This window comes from Ursus americanus, chromosome 20 (assembly GCF_024610735.1).
Source record: "Ursus americanus isolate L20-20 chromosome 20, mUrsAme1.1.p, whole genome shotgun sequence".
Lineage (NCBI taxonomy): Eukaryota > Metazoa > Chordata > Mammalia > Carnivora > Ursidae > Ursus > Ursus americanus.
The window spans coordinates 13,312,987-13,327,133 of NC_142146.1; the positions used below are offsets into that span (position 1 = coordinate 13,312,987).

General features: G+C 40.5%; 1 protein-coding gene across 4 annotated transcripts in view; it reads left to right on the forward strand.

Annotated features, from left to right (window-relative positions):
* Window positions 1-14,147, forward strand: part of OSBPL10 (oxysterol binding protein like 10) — a 291,431-nt gene that overhangs the window by 137,977 nt on the left and 139,307 nt on the right. For 2 of the 4 annotated variants that reach the window (XM_087870136.1, XM_087870138.1), the window contains exon 4: window positions 10,313-10,504. The exons of the other annotated variants lie outside the window; for them this stretch is intronic. In XM_087870136.1, the coding sequence (XP_087726262.1) occupies window positions 10,313-10,504 (192 nt within the window). The remainder of the gene's footprint in view (window positions 1-10,312; window positions 10,505-14,147) is intronic. 4 annotated transcript variants of the gene reach the window in all.

A 14,147-nucleotide genomic window follows, 5' to 3' on the forward strand; every position in this document is an offset into this window, starting at 1 on the left:
CTGTCATTTCTTCTAACCGATGCCTGTATATTTATTGTATGTACAGTCTACATTTAATTTATACAACTCTTACTAATGTGTACCTACATTGCCTTAAACTCCCACCCTCCTAAACAGTGAACATCCTCGAATATATCCTCGTGTATACACGTGGCTGTGAGCGTGTTTGTTGTGGACCTGCCCCGTAGAAAACTTCAGGATCGTAGGAATGTGCATATATTTTCATTAAATTCTGCTGTATTGCTACCAAAATGGCTCCCCCAGTCTGCTTTCCCAGTAGAATGCAAGAGGTTCCAGCATCTTTATATCCTTGCCATTCCTTGGTGGTGTTTTACTCTTGAATTTTGGTAAATCTGGTGGGTGTAAAGTCTAGTTATTTTAATTTGTATTTCTCTGATTACCTCGAGGTACTTGGTAGCCATTCATCTTTCTTTTTCTGTATATTGCCTATTCTTATCCTTTGTCCGTTTTTGCGAGTGTTTTCTGGTTTTTATTTGTAGGAACTCCTTTTATATTCTAGATAGTAATCTTTCTTCTCCCAGTCTCCACACATGTTAATTTTGTCTAACATGTCCTTGTCAAAGAGAAACCCTTATAATGTAGTCAAATCCATCAGATGTTCAACTTGTGATATGTACTTTTGGTCTTGTAAGTAAAGCTTTTGTACATTCAGAGCTACGTAGATACGCTCCTCCGTTTTCTTTTGTCAGTTTTGTAGTTCTACTTTTTACATTAAGATCTTTATCGTTGTATATGCCATGAAGTTACAGAGTCAGCTTTGTTTGCTTTTCCCTTATCATTTATTCCCTTTACGGGTTTATTGTGCTGCTTCGGCAATATACCAACTTTCATATTTTCTTTATATATGGCCTCTTTTCCAGCTTTTAGTCTACTTGCTTCTTCCTGCCTGAATACCCTATAATCATTAATCATTGTGGCTTTGTGGTTCAATATTTGTATCTGGTAAGATGATTCTCTTTTTTCAGAATTAACTTGGCCCCTCACAAACCATTATTCTTCCATTTATATATTAGAATAAATTTGTTGATTAGCTCAAAAAATCCTACTGGGATTTTTATTAGAATAATTATATAATAATTCGGGAGAACAGACATCTTTACAATATTAAGATGTCTTATTCATTAACCTCATATGCGTTATCTCTGTTTTCCCAATTCTTCACTGATTTCTTTTCATAGATTTAAAAAATCTTTTCCATAAATGTCTTATGTATTCCTTATTGGATTAATATCTGTACATTATAGTTTTTATTGCTGTTGTGAATATCTTATTTTCTATTATATTTCCTAGTTATTGATACAGAAGAATGTTATGGACTTCTCTAAGTTCATCTAACAACTTTGCTGGAGTTATTTTCTTTTTCTTTTTTGGAAAAGCACATCTGTAGCTAGTTACATTTTCTTCCTTCCTTTCCTATCCTCCTACCGCTTCTTTCTTTTTTCTTGTCCTGTTTTGTTGGCTAGTACCTCCAGTAGCATGTTAAACTGTGATGATATTGGAATCCTTATTTCCAAAACTAAAGGCAATGAAGCTAAACATCTTTACATTAAGTATTGTGGGTGTTCTATGTTTTTGGTGTGTAACTAATTAAGTTAAGGAAACTTCTTTGTAGTCCTTGTTGAGAAAATTTTTTTAATTAAAATGGCAATTTGGTATTAAAAAGTCACGGTTTCTTGTTATTTGCAAACAACATATATAAAATAAAATTATTTCTTTGAGGGTCTGCAATTCCAAGAGAATATAGTACACAATTATCCTGCTTTCAAAGGAGTGTAATGCATATATTTTTATGATGATAGGTGAGTGGGTTGAAGTGTTAGATAAGTAGAAATGTATAATGGATATCTGCTTTCCTGCTATCAACTGTTTTAACATCAAGCTTTGTGTGAAACACTATTGAAATAACTAGATCCTCATGTAATTGAGAAAGGCCACCTGGAGAGGCTGAGCCTTGAATCAGGCTTTTTTAGTTGAATTTTGAATGACACTTGTAATGTTACCTGTTTCTAGATCTATAAAAAAAGAAGACTAGACTGAGGGTTTTTTTTTTTTTCTTCTTTTCTAAAATTCTGTAGTTTCACAGCATGAGAAAAGGTGGGAATTGGGCTTGGTCAGTAGAGAGAATCTTCATGCTTTCAGAAGAAAGCACCCAAAAGGAGTCTTGGTCCTTGAATTGCAAGCTCTCAAACAAAGGATATGGAGGGTAGCTGAAAGGGGGGCAGATGTATGGAAGGTTTTGAAGTCGCACATAACTGCTTCTGGGTGGATCTGGAAGATGGTGAGAGCTGGCAGATGTGAGGGGGTGGGGAGAAGCGTGGTGTGTTGGTAAGGGGCCAAGTGCATGAGACCTGGAAGCTTGATCTAGATGGAGGCTGGGCCAGAGCATGGTTAGGGATTCTGGAGTGGCTGGATTAGCTGTTAGAGAATTTATTTGGGGGCTGAAAATGTTGAGAGACAAGGCAAACTTAAAAATGTCAAGTTTTCTTTTCCTCTGTTTGCAGGGAATGGAAATACATGTGTTTGCTTGTACTGTTTTTCAAAGATCTGGCATTTGCAGGTATAATCACGGGTTCATGCTGGTATTATTAGAAGCAGGCTAGAGACTGCCTCTCTGGGGAAAATCATTCTTTTTCCTTTGCATACTTTGGCACATATTTGTGTATGTGCTTTAAGAGAGGGTATTGGTATACAGTTGGTGGGAAATGTTTATGCTACATACGGATTTGCAGATGAAAATGGAAGAAATTGGGTGCCTGGGTGGCTCAGTCTGTTAGGCATCTGTCTCCTGCTTGGGATGATCCCAGGGTCTTAGGATCGAGTCCCGTGTAGGGCTCCCTGCTCAGCGGGGAGTCTGCTTCTCCCTCTACCCTTCTCCCCTGCTTGTGACCTCTCTCTCTCTCTCAAAAGAATAAATAAAATCTTAAGGGAAAAAAAAAAAAAGAAATTCCCTAGTCTTCCCTAGACTTGGTAACTGAAAGTTTAAACTTTTATTTCTGCCAGAAGACAGGAATTTGGAAAAGTAGAGCAAGTGAAGTATAATTTTTGAAAAGTTAATCATGGGAATTAATTTGGAAAATAACCCAGTTTTAAAACCTTTTATTTCTACTTTGGATCTGTTGTAAACTTAGGATAACAGAATATTAAAAAACAAAATCAAAAGCAAAGGAAACACAAAGGTCCATATACAGCTGTTGAAGCAGGAGAGCAAGATACTTGTCTTAAGGAATCGAAGAAGGAATCTCGTGGACAAAGGAAAGCGAGTAAAGCGATAGAGTTTTACTAAGGGCGGATACAGAAAAACCTCTCAGGAGTGAGAGGGGTCCCAACAGGGCTGCCGCTGGGGGCTTTTAGGGTTGGTCTTTTATAGAAAGCTAACCAGGAAACTTAAATCCTTTTAACATTTTTATTGATAGGCACCATTGAGTAAGGACTAGTGATAACACCTTTAATGGTTTACTTCCTTTTTAGGGTCCTGTAATTCTTTGTTGGTCACAAGTAGCTGTTACAACAAGACCCCAGCTCTGACATCTAGGACAGGATGGTCTGGTTTGTTCCCTTAACTTTGGTTTTTACACCTCCACATTTTTGGGGTTTTTGTGAGCCTGATCCTGTAGTCCCCTACCTGTCTCTCCCTAGCTAGCCTCGCCTGTCCCTTACTCATTATTAAGCAAAATAGTGAAATAGATTTAAAAACACCATAAATTTTTGGGATGGCTGGCTGGCTCAGTCAGTAGAACATGTGACTCTTGATCTTAGGGTCATGAGTTCAAGACCTGTGTTGGGTGTGGAGCCTACTTAAAAACAACATAAATAAATAACACCATTCATTTTCATTGAGGCATTGACTAATAGGAAAACGAAATTCTGAATAGTTTTTAAAAGATCCTGAATTGTACTATTTTGAAAGCTGTTATGCTTTTCCTTTTTTGTTGATGGAAGTATCCTTACTTTTGGAAGAAAAGGAATAAATCACAGTTCTTATGTTTAGCTTTCACATATTTAGAAAAATGGTACATTAATTTTTTCTTTTTGGAGGAAGAAAGAGGAATGTAATGCAAGGCTTTAGTTGGTTGAATTTGTTTTTCAATGACACGCAACCAGGGGTGCCTGGGTAGTTGAGTGTCCAGCTCTTGGTTTAGGCTCGGTCATGATCTCAGGGTCATGGGATTGAGCCCTCAGCCCAGAGTCCACTTGAGATTGTCTCTCCCTCTCCCTCTGCCCCTCCCCCCTGCTTGTGCTCTCTCTGTCTCTCTCTCAAATAAATAAGTAAGTAAAATCTTAAAAAGCAACCAGACTAGTTTGGTTTTTTGTCTCCCTTGGGCTATTTATTCTGAATTATGGTGTCTTCTTTCCCCTTCACTATGAAAGAATTCAAGGAAGTGAGGAAAATATGCTCCAAATTAGATGTCATTTGAATGCTGTTATAATTAATTGACTCTCGGTGATTTTTGTTCCATCAGAAAAATTTCCTATAGAGGTTGTTGCCACAAATGTATATATAAGATATTCCCCCCTTATTCCTTTTTAGCTTTTAAATTTCACCTTCAGCAAGCCAATTATAAACTTCTGATATATGTTTTTAGAGGGTTTTAGGACCAGCAGGTGATCTTTACAATTTGAAGTTCTTTTTTTATTCCAAAATATTAATGGGAAATTGCCAATTACTTATTTAAGCTAATTCTTTACTTTTAGTACCCATGTAGCATTGGCTTTATCTGCAGGCACTTTAAGTTCTATAATAGATGTATTTTTTAAAATGTGAAATCCTATTTTAAATGTACTTTTTCTCTGAAGCAAACTTTTTTTTTAGTATGTTGATTACTCTTTATTTTATTTGTTTATTTATTTATTTATTTATAAGTTAAGGAAGTGGTAAAACTGTTGTCTGCTTAAGGCAGTGTTGGTGAAAACAGTGTTTAAGTCCATATATTTGACTCTGGGACCACTTAACAATCCTTCCTCTATGTTGGTGCCCGAAGGCCTAATTTTAATTTACAAATGATAATGATGACACTTCATGCTAAGTCCATGTCCCCGGCCCTGCTTACCTCTTCTCATTTCATTGTCCAACAACCCAGTCGGGTAGGTAATAGTAAAAATTTTAGAAGTGAAACAAAAAGAAAGGATTCTAGAAGTGAATACCCCATGCCTACTTTACTAGGCCACCCAGCTTATGAATGCTAGAGCTCGGATTTGAACCCAGGCCGTTGACTCTAGAAACTGTGCTCTTACCCACTCCCCGCCCACAGCCTCTGGGTAGTCCAGTCATTCTTCTGTAAGCTTCCCAAGCTGGACCATATTTCTCGGCTCCTTGCTTGATTTTCCCTGGCTGGATGTATTCTTTCAGGTGCTTTCTCCCTCTTTTCAATCATGCCTTTCCTTCCTGCCCGTTCTAGCCAGTAAATGCAGAGAGTATGTGTACGTGTCTTCCTTGCGAACTTCCGACATTTCAGGGATCTGAGGAAGTAAGTAGGAAAACCCAAGAGGTTGGTAAATACTACGAAATCTGACTACATGTCAGATGTCTGCACAGGGTCTGAGCTGATGTCAGCATGTTGTCTCACCTGGGACCACTTTCTCTTCTTTGGCGTCACCCCATGTGTCAGGCAGGCACTATTTGGGAGAGGGGACACGAGGGCGGATTCTCTTACGAAAAGGGCGAATCTTATTGCCGGAGAGAAACAAGGGAATCTTATTCCCTTGACTCTGAATTTTTCACAGATCGCACACTTGGCCTTTCTAGTCGGCCTCCCTGAAGGAAATGTTTGGAGTAAAAACCCACCCTGTTGTTCCTCAAAGTCTGACAATGTTTTGTTGTAAAATAGTAGTGGGGATGAGTATGTATGATAGCTAAACACCATTCAAACCCCACCTGGGAGTTTTAGACATGCTAGGCTGCCTGCGGAAGGAGAGCCTTCTCGTTCCTACAGGTTGTAGTTTGCTGCCTGGTCTCCTCTTTTTCCTCCTGGAGCCTGGTGACCTACGGAGCTCACCAAGAGTGAGGCTTTTTGGTTCCTATTTACCCTGAGAGGAGGCACTGGTGTGACTTAAACCGTGAGTGTCCCACAGTTAATGGGAAATTAAAGGTCTTTCAACTCAAATTTACTGCTTGTGAATTCAAGTGACAACCATTAAGTAATGATCATGAGGTTAGACATTCACAGTGGAATCATTTGGCTCCTGGGGGGGTTTTCTTGGTTGATGACCATTTACGGTGACAGAGCTCCAGGCAAAAGAGCCTCTTCGCCAGAGTTGTCTTCCTCGCAGATTTCAGATGGGTTCTCCTTCTACTCAGCATCTAGAACTGCTTTCTCCCCCTACAGTCTTGCAGTGTAATCGCTGACCATATAAATTCTCCAGTAAGTATTTAATTATATTTTGGATTTTATCACCGCTTTGATCCTATAAAAAAAAAAAAAAACAACGGAGGTGGTCAGTCACTGCTTATGATTTTAAACTAAGTGACTTAACATTTTAAAAATCAATAAGCCCTCATCGATCAAGTTTTAAGTGATAGAAGAAAAGAACCAAACCTTGGCCATACAGTTTCCTACTGTGCTAAGCGTTTCATGTGCACGATCTAATGTAATCTTCATGGTAGCTTTTAAGGGGTCAATTATTATTCCTTTTTTTAAAGATTCGGTAATTGATGCTTAATAAAAAAAGCTTAAATAACTCAGCTGAAGTCAACACAGCTAGACTCTGGTACAGCTGGGGGAGGGAGCCTTGGCTGTGTGTCTTAAAAGCCCAGTGAAAAAGCTGCTTTTTCTTGGGTTGGAATAAGCCTCCCAAACAATCAGAATGTTTTTCAGTCGACCCTTAATGCTTAGGCAAATTTACTGTCATTAAAGGATTAAAGAAATAGCTTCTTTCATCTTTCACACTCCAAGTGAAAACATTAAAGCAGAAAGTAGATGCCTGTTATATTTCATTGTGATCAAAGTATATGCAATTCTTAGACGAAAAATTCTCCAACTGCCTGTATATAAGGTTATTTAAAAGCAACACACTGCTTTCCAGCTTTGTCTTCCTCTAAATTAAATCCTCTAAGTTCAATCCAAAGAACTTTCCCAAGCTCCTCCGATGTGTCAGGGCAATAGAAAGTTCTGACTTCGATCCTACCTCACACCCCACTCCCAACCCTTCCGTGGCTTGAAAATTACAGATCATTAACATTTAACAGCTTTTAGAGCTGTTGACTGTTAACCCGAGGCCTGAGGCTAAGACCGCTTTGGAGGTGCTGACTGTCTGGGTTGATTTGACAGGCTGGCTGCCTGTCTCTGTGTCTCAGCCAGTCCTGCTCAGGCTTCAAGTCCCTCACTCTCAGAGCAGCCTCCAGGGATGAGGTCAGCTCTAGTGGATCTTGCTGTTCCTCACTTCTTTGGCGTTTTCTGGCTGTATTGCCAAAGTAACACGTTGCTCTGCACTTTCTTAGTGTGTGTGTGTGTGTGTGTGTGTGTGTGTGTGTGTGTGTGTGAGTGTGTGTGCTTCTGTCTGTGTGTATCTTCTATTCCCAGCAATACTACAAGCATCTATGATGAAAGCGTGTCTTGTACATCTCCTGTTTCTCCTTGAATATCCACGCGGTAGATATTCTCCTCGGCCCGCGGTAGGTGTTCAGCAAATATTTGATCACTGACATTCGGAAGCTGGCCTCAGTCAACATACCCTGTAACTGCCTTCTCTCAAGCCGAAGTGAAGGATAGGAACATTTAGAATGTAAATTTTATGTATAATTGAACAAATTTTGGATAAGTTACATGTTCACATGGTTCAAAGGAAATAACATAAAAAACCATCGGGCAAAAAAAAAAAAATCTCCCTTCCTCTCTGCTCCTCTTCTCTTATTCTCTGCTTCTCCACAAATAAGTAGCCACTTTTTTTTAGTTTTGTGGGTCTTCTTCTGGGGCATTTGTCTGGTCTAAACAAAATTTTAGGGATGCCTGGGTGGCTCAGTCGGTTAGCCGTCTGTCTTTGGCTCAGGTCATGATCTCAGGGTCTTGGGATCAGTCCCGTGTCGGGCTCCCTGCTCAGTGGGGAGTCTGCTTCTCCCTCTCCTCCCTGCTCATGCTCTCTTTCTCTCAAATAAATAAACAAATCTTAAAAAAATAAATAATATTAAGTGAATAACAATAAAAATACTCATTTTTCATGTTTTAATGCAGAACTTTGTATATTATGTGAGAGTCCTGCACCTTGCTTTTTTTCACTTCTCTAGTAGAATTTTTTTTTTCAGACCAATTCATGGAGCCCTTTCTCATTATCCTTTCACAGCTTAGTAGTGTTAGATTACGTGGGTGTACTTTATTTACTGAGCCTGTCCCATACTGATGGACCTTTGGGTTGTTTCCTGTCCTCTGCCATTAAACATCCTTCTTCGTGGCTCGTGGTGGTACCTGTGCCATTTTCCCTGCGAGCAGGTGTATTGGAGGATACGTTCCCAAGCAGGACATCGTGGGTCATAGGAAAGTGCCTTTGTAACTGCGACATGCACTGCCAGACTGCCCTTCTTGGGGGAGGGGGGTTGTCACCTTACACTGCCACAAACCTGATCCTCTGTGATCCTGTCAACAGATTGTGTATGCAAACTTTTGGCATTTTGCCAATCTGATAGGCCAAAGATGGTATCTAAATGTGGCTTGAGGGGCGCCTGGGTGGCACAGCGGTTGAGCATCTGCCTTTGGCTCAGGGCGTGATCCCGGCGTTCTGGGATCAAGCCCCACATCAGGCTCTTCCGCTATGAGCCTGCTTCTTCCTCTCCCACTCCCCCTGCTTGTGTTCCCTCTCTCGCTGGCTGTCTCTATCTCTGTCGAATGAATAAATAAATAAAATCTTTAAAAAAAAATAAATAAATGTGGCTTGAATTTACATTTAATGAATACAGTTGAACGTGTTTTCATATGTTTTAAGAACTTCATGTGTTTTTGTGAACGGCATGTTCCTGTCTTGCCCCATTTTAATAGTTTGCTGTTCCTATCAATCCCTAGGATTTCCATTCCTAATTATAAATAATGTACATTTCCATGACACCAGAACTACAGTTTTCAGAGTCATGGTAAGGTATACAGAATTATATCCGTAATCAATATGAATGCCGACATCTCAGGCATGATGAGGCTTTGAAACAAGTTGAAAATATTTTTCCTAGTTTATTCTTTGGCTTTACTGGTGGTAGAAGTGGTTTGTTTTGGGGTTTTTGTTTGTTTGTTTGTTTTGTTTCTGTTTTTGTTTTTTTTAAATAATCTCTACAGCCAGCATGGGGCTTGAACCCATGTCCCTGAGATCAACAGTCACACACTCCTCCAGCTGAGCCAGCTGCACGCCCCTGTGGAGTGGGTTTTAAAAAGTTGCTTCCTGTGCAGGAGTTTTTAATTTTTAGATAATCAAATTTGTTGAGCTTTTCTTTTACGGCTTTTGGGTTTTGAGGTATTAGGCCTTCCCTACCCCAAGGTTACATGTTTGCTTGTGCTTTTTTTACCCCCTTAATGTTTTCCATCCATTTGAGGTCTGTGATCTGGGAGATGAATCCAGCTTTGTTTTCCAGATGGCTGTCCAGTCATCCCAATACCAGTTATTGAAAAAAATTAATCTCCACTAGGTTGAAATGCCATCTTTATCCTATACCCAATTGTTCCTGGGCATCTGTATTCTTCTAGGATGAAATAAGAGCACTACAGTAACAAATGGGGGTTAGTTGGTGGATAACTTAGGACTTTCAGTCATGCAGCCAGCATTTATAAAGAAGGACCTGATAAATTAGGCAATCATGATGTGCCAGGGCTTGGGGATATACAGATGCGTTTGGAAAAATCTCTTCAGAAGGTAGCTGGACGACGAAGATAATCTCACTGCAGTAGAATGGGAGCTGCAGGGAGGCTGAGGCAGGCGGACATGATCACACAGCAGGAAACTGCACTGAGGCTTAAGGTTCAGCTGAAGTTTGCCAGTCGTGAGGGGAAGAACATTCCAGGCAGAAGAGCTAATGTATGCAAAGGCACAGATCTGTAAGAGTCTGTGGCATTTGGGGGGACTCAGTGGCCTCTCGTGGCCAGTAGAATAGGGCAGGAGGCATGGTCGTAGATGAGACCAGAAGCATAGTTAATGGACATTGTGTCTCTTAAGTGAGTGTGGGATTTGGGCGTGTAGTGTTGCTGTGCCTCCCCCTTCCTTCATCCCTCGAAGTAGACGAAGGGGAAGGATTAAGTGAAGAGGTCCCGCGTAAATGGAAGCCAACCCTTAGCTGTGTTCTGCAGGTCAGTTGCTGAGTTTTGACACCTGTTGCTTATTCTAGACGACTCCAAGTTCCCGAAGCCGCAGTCTCACTTTGCTCCCCCATGGAACGCCCAATCCTGCGTCTCCCTGTAGCCAGAGACACCTCGGCGCGGGGGCCCCCGGTGTTGTCACAATCACGCATCACAAGTCGCCTGCAGCTGCCCGAAGAGCCAAGAGTCAGTATCCCGGCCAGCTTCACGAAGTCAGAGAGGTAGGCTTTGCTCTCCTACTAGGTTGAGTGGTCCCTGGGCACTGAGGGCCGCTGCCACTGCGCCGCCGACTTCCCTTCCCTTGTGCCACCTTGATTGCGAAGAGAGACGACCAGCAGCCAGCCTCGCAGCCACAGAGCCATGATGGTGTTGCCTCCTGGTTATAGAAAATATAATTTGTTTTTGTGTCTAGGGTGAAGTGAGGTGTTTAGGAGACCCGTGAGAGCTTAGCAAGCAGGGAAAGCCAGCCCACAGACACATGGTACAAGTAGAAATAGAGTCAGCAAAGTCTCCATGTTCATGGCAAAGAATAGACAGTACCCGGTCATGGGTAGCCAGGAAATGATTGAGGTGGTTTTGAACCTCAGGACGTGTAAGACCTTTTCTCTGCCTTGCCTCACTCACAAGGTGGCTCCCTTGGTCTTCCCATCACAGGCCACTCTCAGCAGAGTGCTGGGTAGCGAAGGAGCACTGTCCTTCGAGTCAGAAGACTCTGTTATTTGGAAGCAAGTCTTTCAAAGCTTTGAACCTGAGTTTCTGCATCTGTAGAATGGAAATAACCCAGGCCTTCTCCTCTTCTCAAGGGAGATCTGAGGCTCACTTGTGATTGTGCCCTTGAAAGCCTTTCAGCTGTGAGTGCCTTATGAACCTATGCAGGACTATGCTTTGTTTTTACTTTTGACCCACTGGGAAGTCATCAGTTTGGGGATCCCACTTCCTTAGTGTTCATATCATCCTTAGCAACTGTTCCTGGAAATGGACTATATGGAATAAATGGTGGTGGTCTGGGGTGCCTAACTTGTGTTGAGGCTGCTTTTGGCCCTGCAGCTGGCTTGCAGGGGGACCAGCCCATCCTCTGAGGGGAGCAGCGGGGCCCTGATTTGTGGTGAGCAGCTCAATGGACCACCTAGCATAGGGTCTTGTTGCTCAAGTCAGCACGTATCTTGTTTTATTTTCTAAATGTCACGAGCCAAGTAGTGCTGTGTCCGCCTGCTGTCTTGGTCTGATTCTGGTCCAGGACCGAAAATCTAACATCTTCTGAATCAAATCTGTAGATGCATGTGAAAGACCTATTTTTCCTGATAGATTTACACATGCCTGTACTCTGTCTTGCCTAATAAAGAGAAGATACAGAGTCAAATGCTGCCTTTGATATAGTCACCCTGATTTTTTTTTCTTAAGATTTTATTTATTTATTTGACAGAGAGAGGGAGACAGCCAGTGAGAGAGGGAACACAAGCAGGGGGAGTGGGAGAGGAAGAAGCAGGCTTCCAGTGGAGGAGCCTGATGTGGGACTCGATCCCAGAACGCCGGGATCACGCCCTGAGCCAAAGGCAGACGCTTAACGACTGCGCCACCCAGGCGCCCCTGATTTTTTTTTTTTTTTTTTTAATGGTGTTTGGCTCTGAGCTTAACTTTTGATACACTGGGTGATATGAGGAATGGTCATCCACTTGTATATATTTTTTAGTCTTCATGGCATCTTAAAAAAACTGTATTAGAGAAACACTTTGTACTCAAAGTAGAACAGAATGATGTTACCCATCGCCCAGCGTCAGCAATTCCAACTTTCTGTTGTTCTTCATCTGTTTTCCCTCTACCACTTTTTTTTTCCTGCAGTATTTCAAGGAAATCATAAATATTCTATCATTTTATCATTGCCAGTAAATGCTTTAATATTTATCTAACAAATAAGAACTTAAAAAAAAGAAAGAAAACTTGACCACAACACCATCATAATCACTTTTACGTAAACCTCACTGCAGATATTTTTGCAAGTATGTTAGAGATGACAACCTTAAAAAAAAAGGAAAAAAAAAGCCAGGTTGGAAGTTCATGGTATTTTGAGAATTCTCTTCTACTATCACGAATTTCTGATAGACTTACAAGTGATGCTAGGAAGCCTGGAGTATATGGAAAAAAAAGTGGGGGTGCTTGCATTGAATGGTCTGTGGCCTAAATAAAAGTTGAGGTGACTTAGCTTAATTTTCAGGAGCACATGATACAATTTAATGCCCAAATCTTTTCTTCCTCCATTTTTAAGAAGAGGTTTTTCAAAGAATAAAAGTATGTTCTTGAAGCATATGCGTATAAAAATAATTATGTAAAGTATATAATGCAAGTACATATTGCACGAGAAGTCTAAAGAAGAAAATCAGAATTACCCATGATCCTGCCTCCTTTCAGATAACCATTTCTTAAACTTTCAGCGAATTGACTTTGTTTTTTTTTCTATATGTTACATGTATAGATAAGTAAAACTTAACATAGTATGATCTAAACATTGTCAACAATGACATATATGCTCCTTTTTATTTATCTTATTGTTTTCTCTGCATTTTCCACCCAGGAGGGGCAATTATTGAAATTCCCCATGAAATTTCATTATATGAAAAATAGGTGAGATGCCTCCATGGCTATATAGTGATTTGATTTTTGTACTCCTGGGCAATCGTTTATTTCTTCAGGCTGTTGCTTTCATCTACTGATAATCTTTCTTGCTGAAATCTAATTTTAAGCAAGCTTGTTGAGATGCAAGTATCAACACTGGGGGTGCTAAACACCTTTGAGGGAACAGTTAAAAGTTCTGATTCTCAGATATCCCATCCAGCTTGTCTCCTGATAGGAGAAGGGTAGCTGTTTGATGACCCCTGTCATTTTATGTTGTGGACAGGTCCACCTTGGGAACAATCTGAGAAAATTTCACTCATACCAGAAAGTCCTGCAGTTTTAAAAGTATATTAATTTCAGAGTATAAAGGCCTTGGCTTTGGATTCCACTGTATTTATCTATAAAATAACTGGAGGAAAATGGAATAGCATTTTTAACCCAGCTGTATAAGGAAGATAAACTTAGGACCACTGAAGCAATGAAGAAAATCGTCATACCCAAGACAGATGTGTCTGAATATCTGAAGGGGGAAAAAAAAAGAAAGAAAAATAGCCCGGCCAGAGGCAATAGAATAAATATTAAATGAAATTCCATAGCATGGGTGAAGATAATGGGACAGTTTTAAAGATTAAATGGTTATCATCCAAAATATGAAGGATTGAGATCTCAAAGGTAGTACCCAGAGTCCTCCCTTAGAAGTGGTTAGGAGAGACGAATATAGGGAATTTGAAACAACAGGCATATCCTTGTTAGCAATTCAAGAAATGAAAATTGGGACTACTTTGTCTATCAAATTATCAGAAATAATTCTGGCCCGTTATAGGTTAGGGTGTCGAGAAATCCTGGTGGTGCTGCATATTGTCTTTTTGCCACAGCCTGGTGATCTGTAATAAGAATTAAACACAAAACAAAGTTGTTCATGGCCATTGACCCATCAATTCCCTGTTGAGAACCATATTCTGAGGAACTAGTCTGTGGAATTGGGGTTGGAGGAAAAAAGTTAATTTAGGTAAAGCTATTCATATTAATAAAGTGATAGATTCAACACAAAACATCATGGAAATGACAAGACAAACGATAGTTCACACCAGATATTGAATTTCTGTGTAGCAGCTTAAGATAAAAGTCATGTGTAAGAGGGGCACCTGGCTGGCTCAGTCCGTAGAGCATGTGACTCTTGATCTCGGTCGTGAGTTCAAGCCCCACGTTGGGTGTGGAGCCTACTCAAAAAAAAAAAAAAAAAGAAAAACAAAA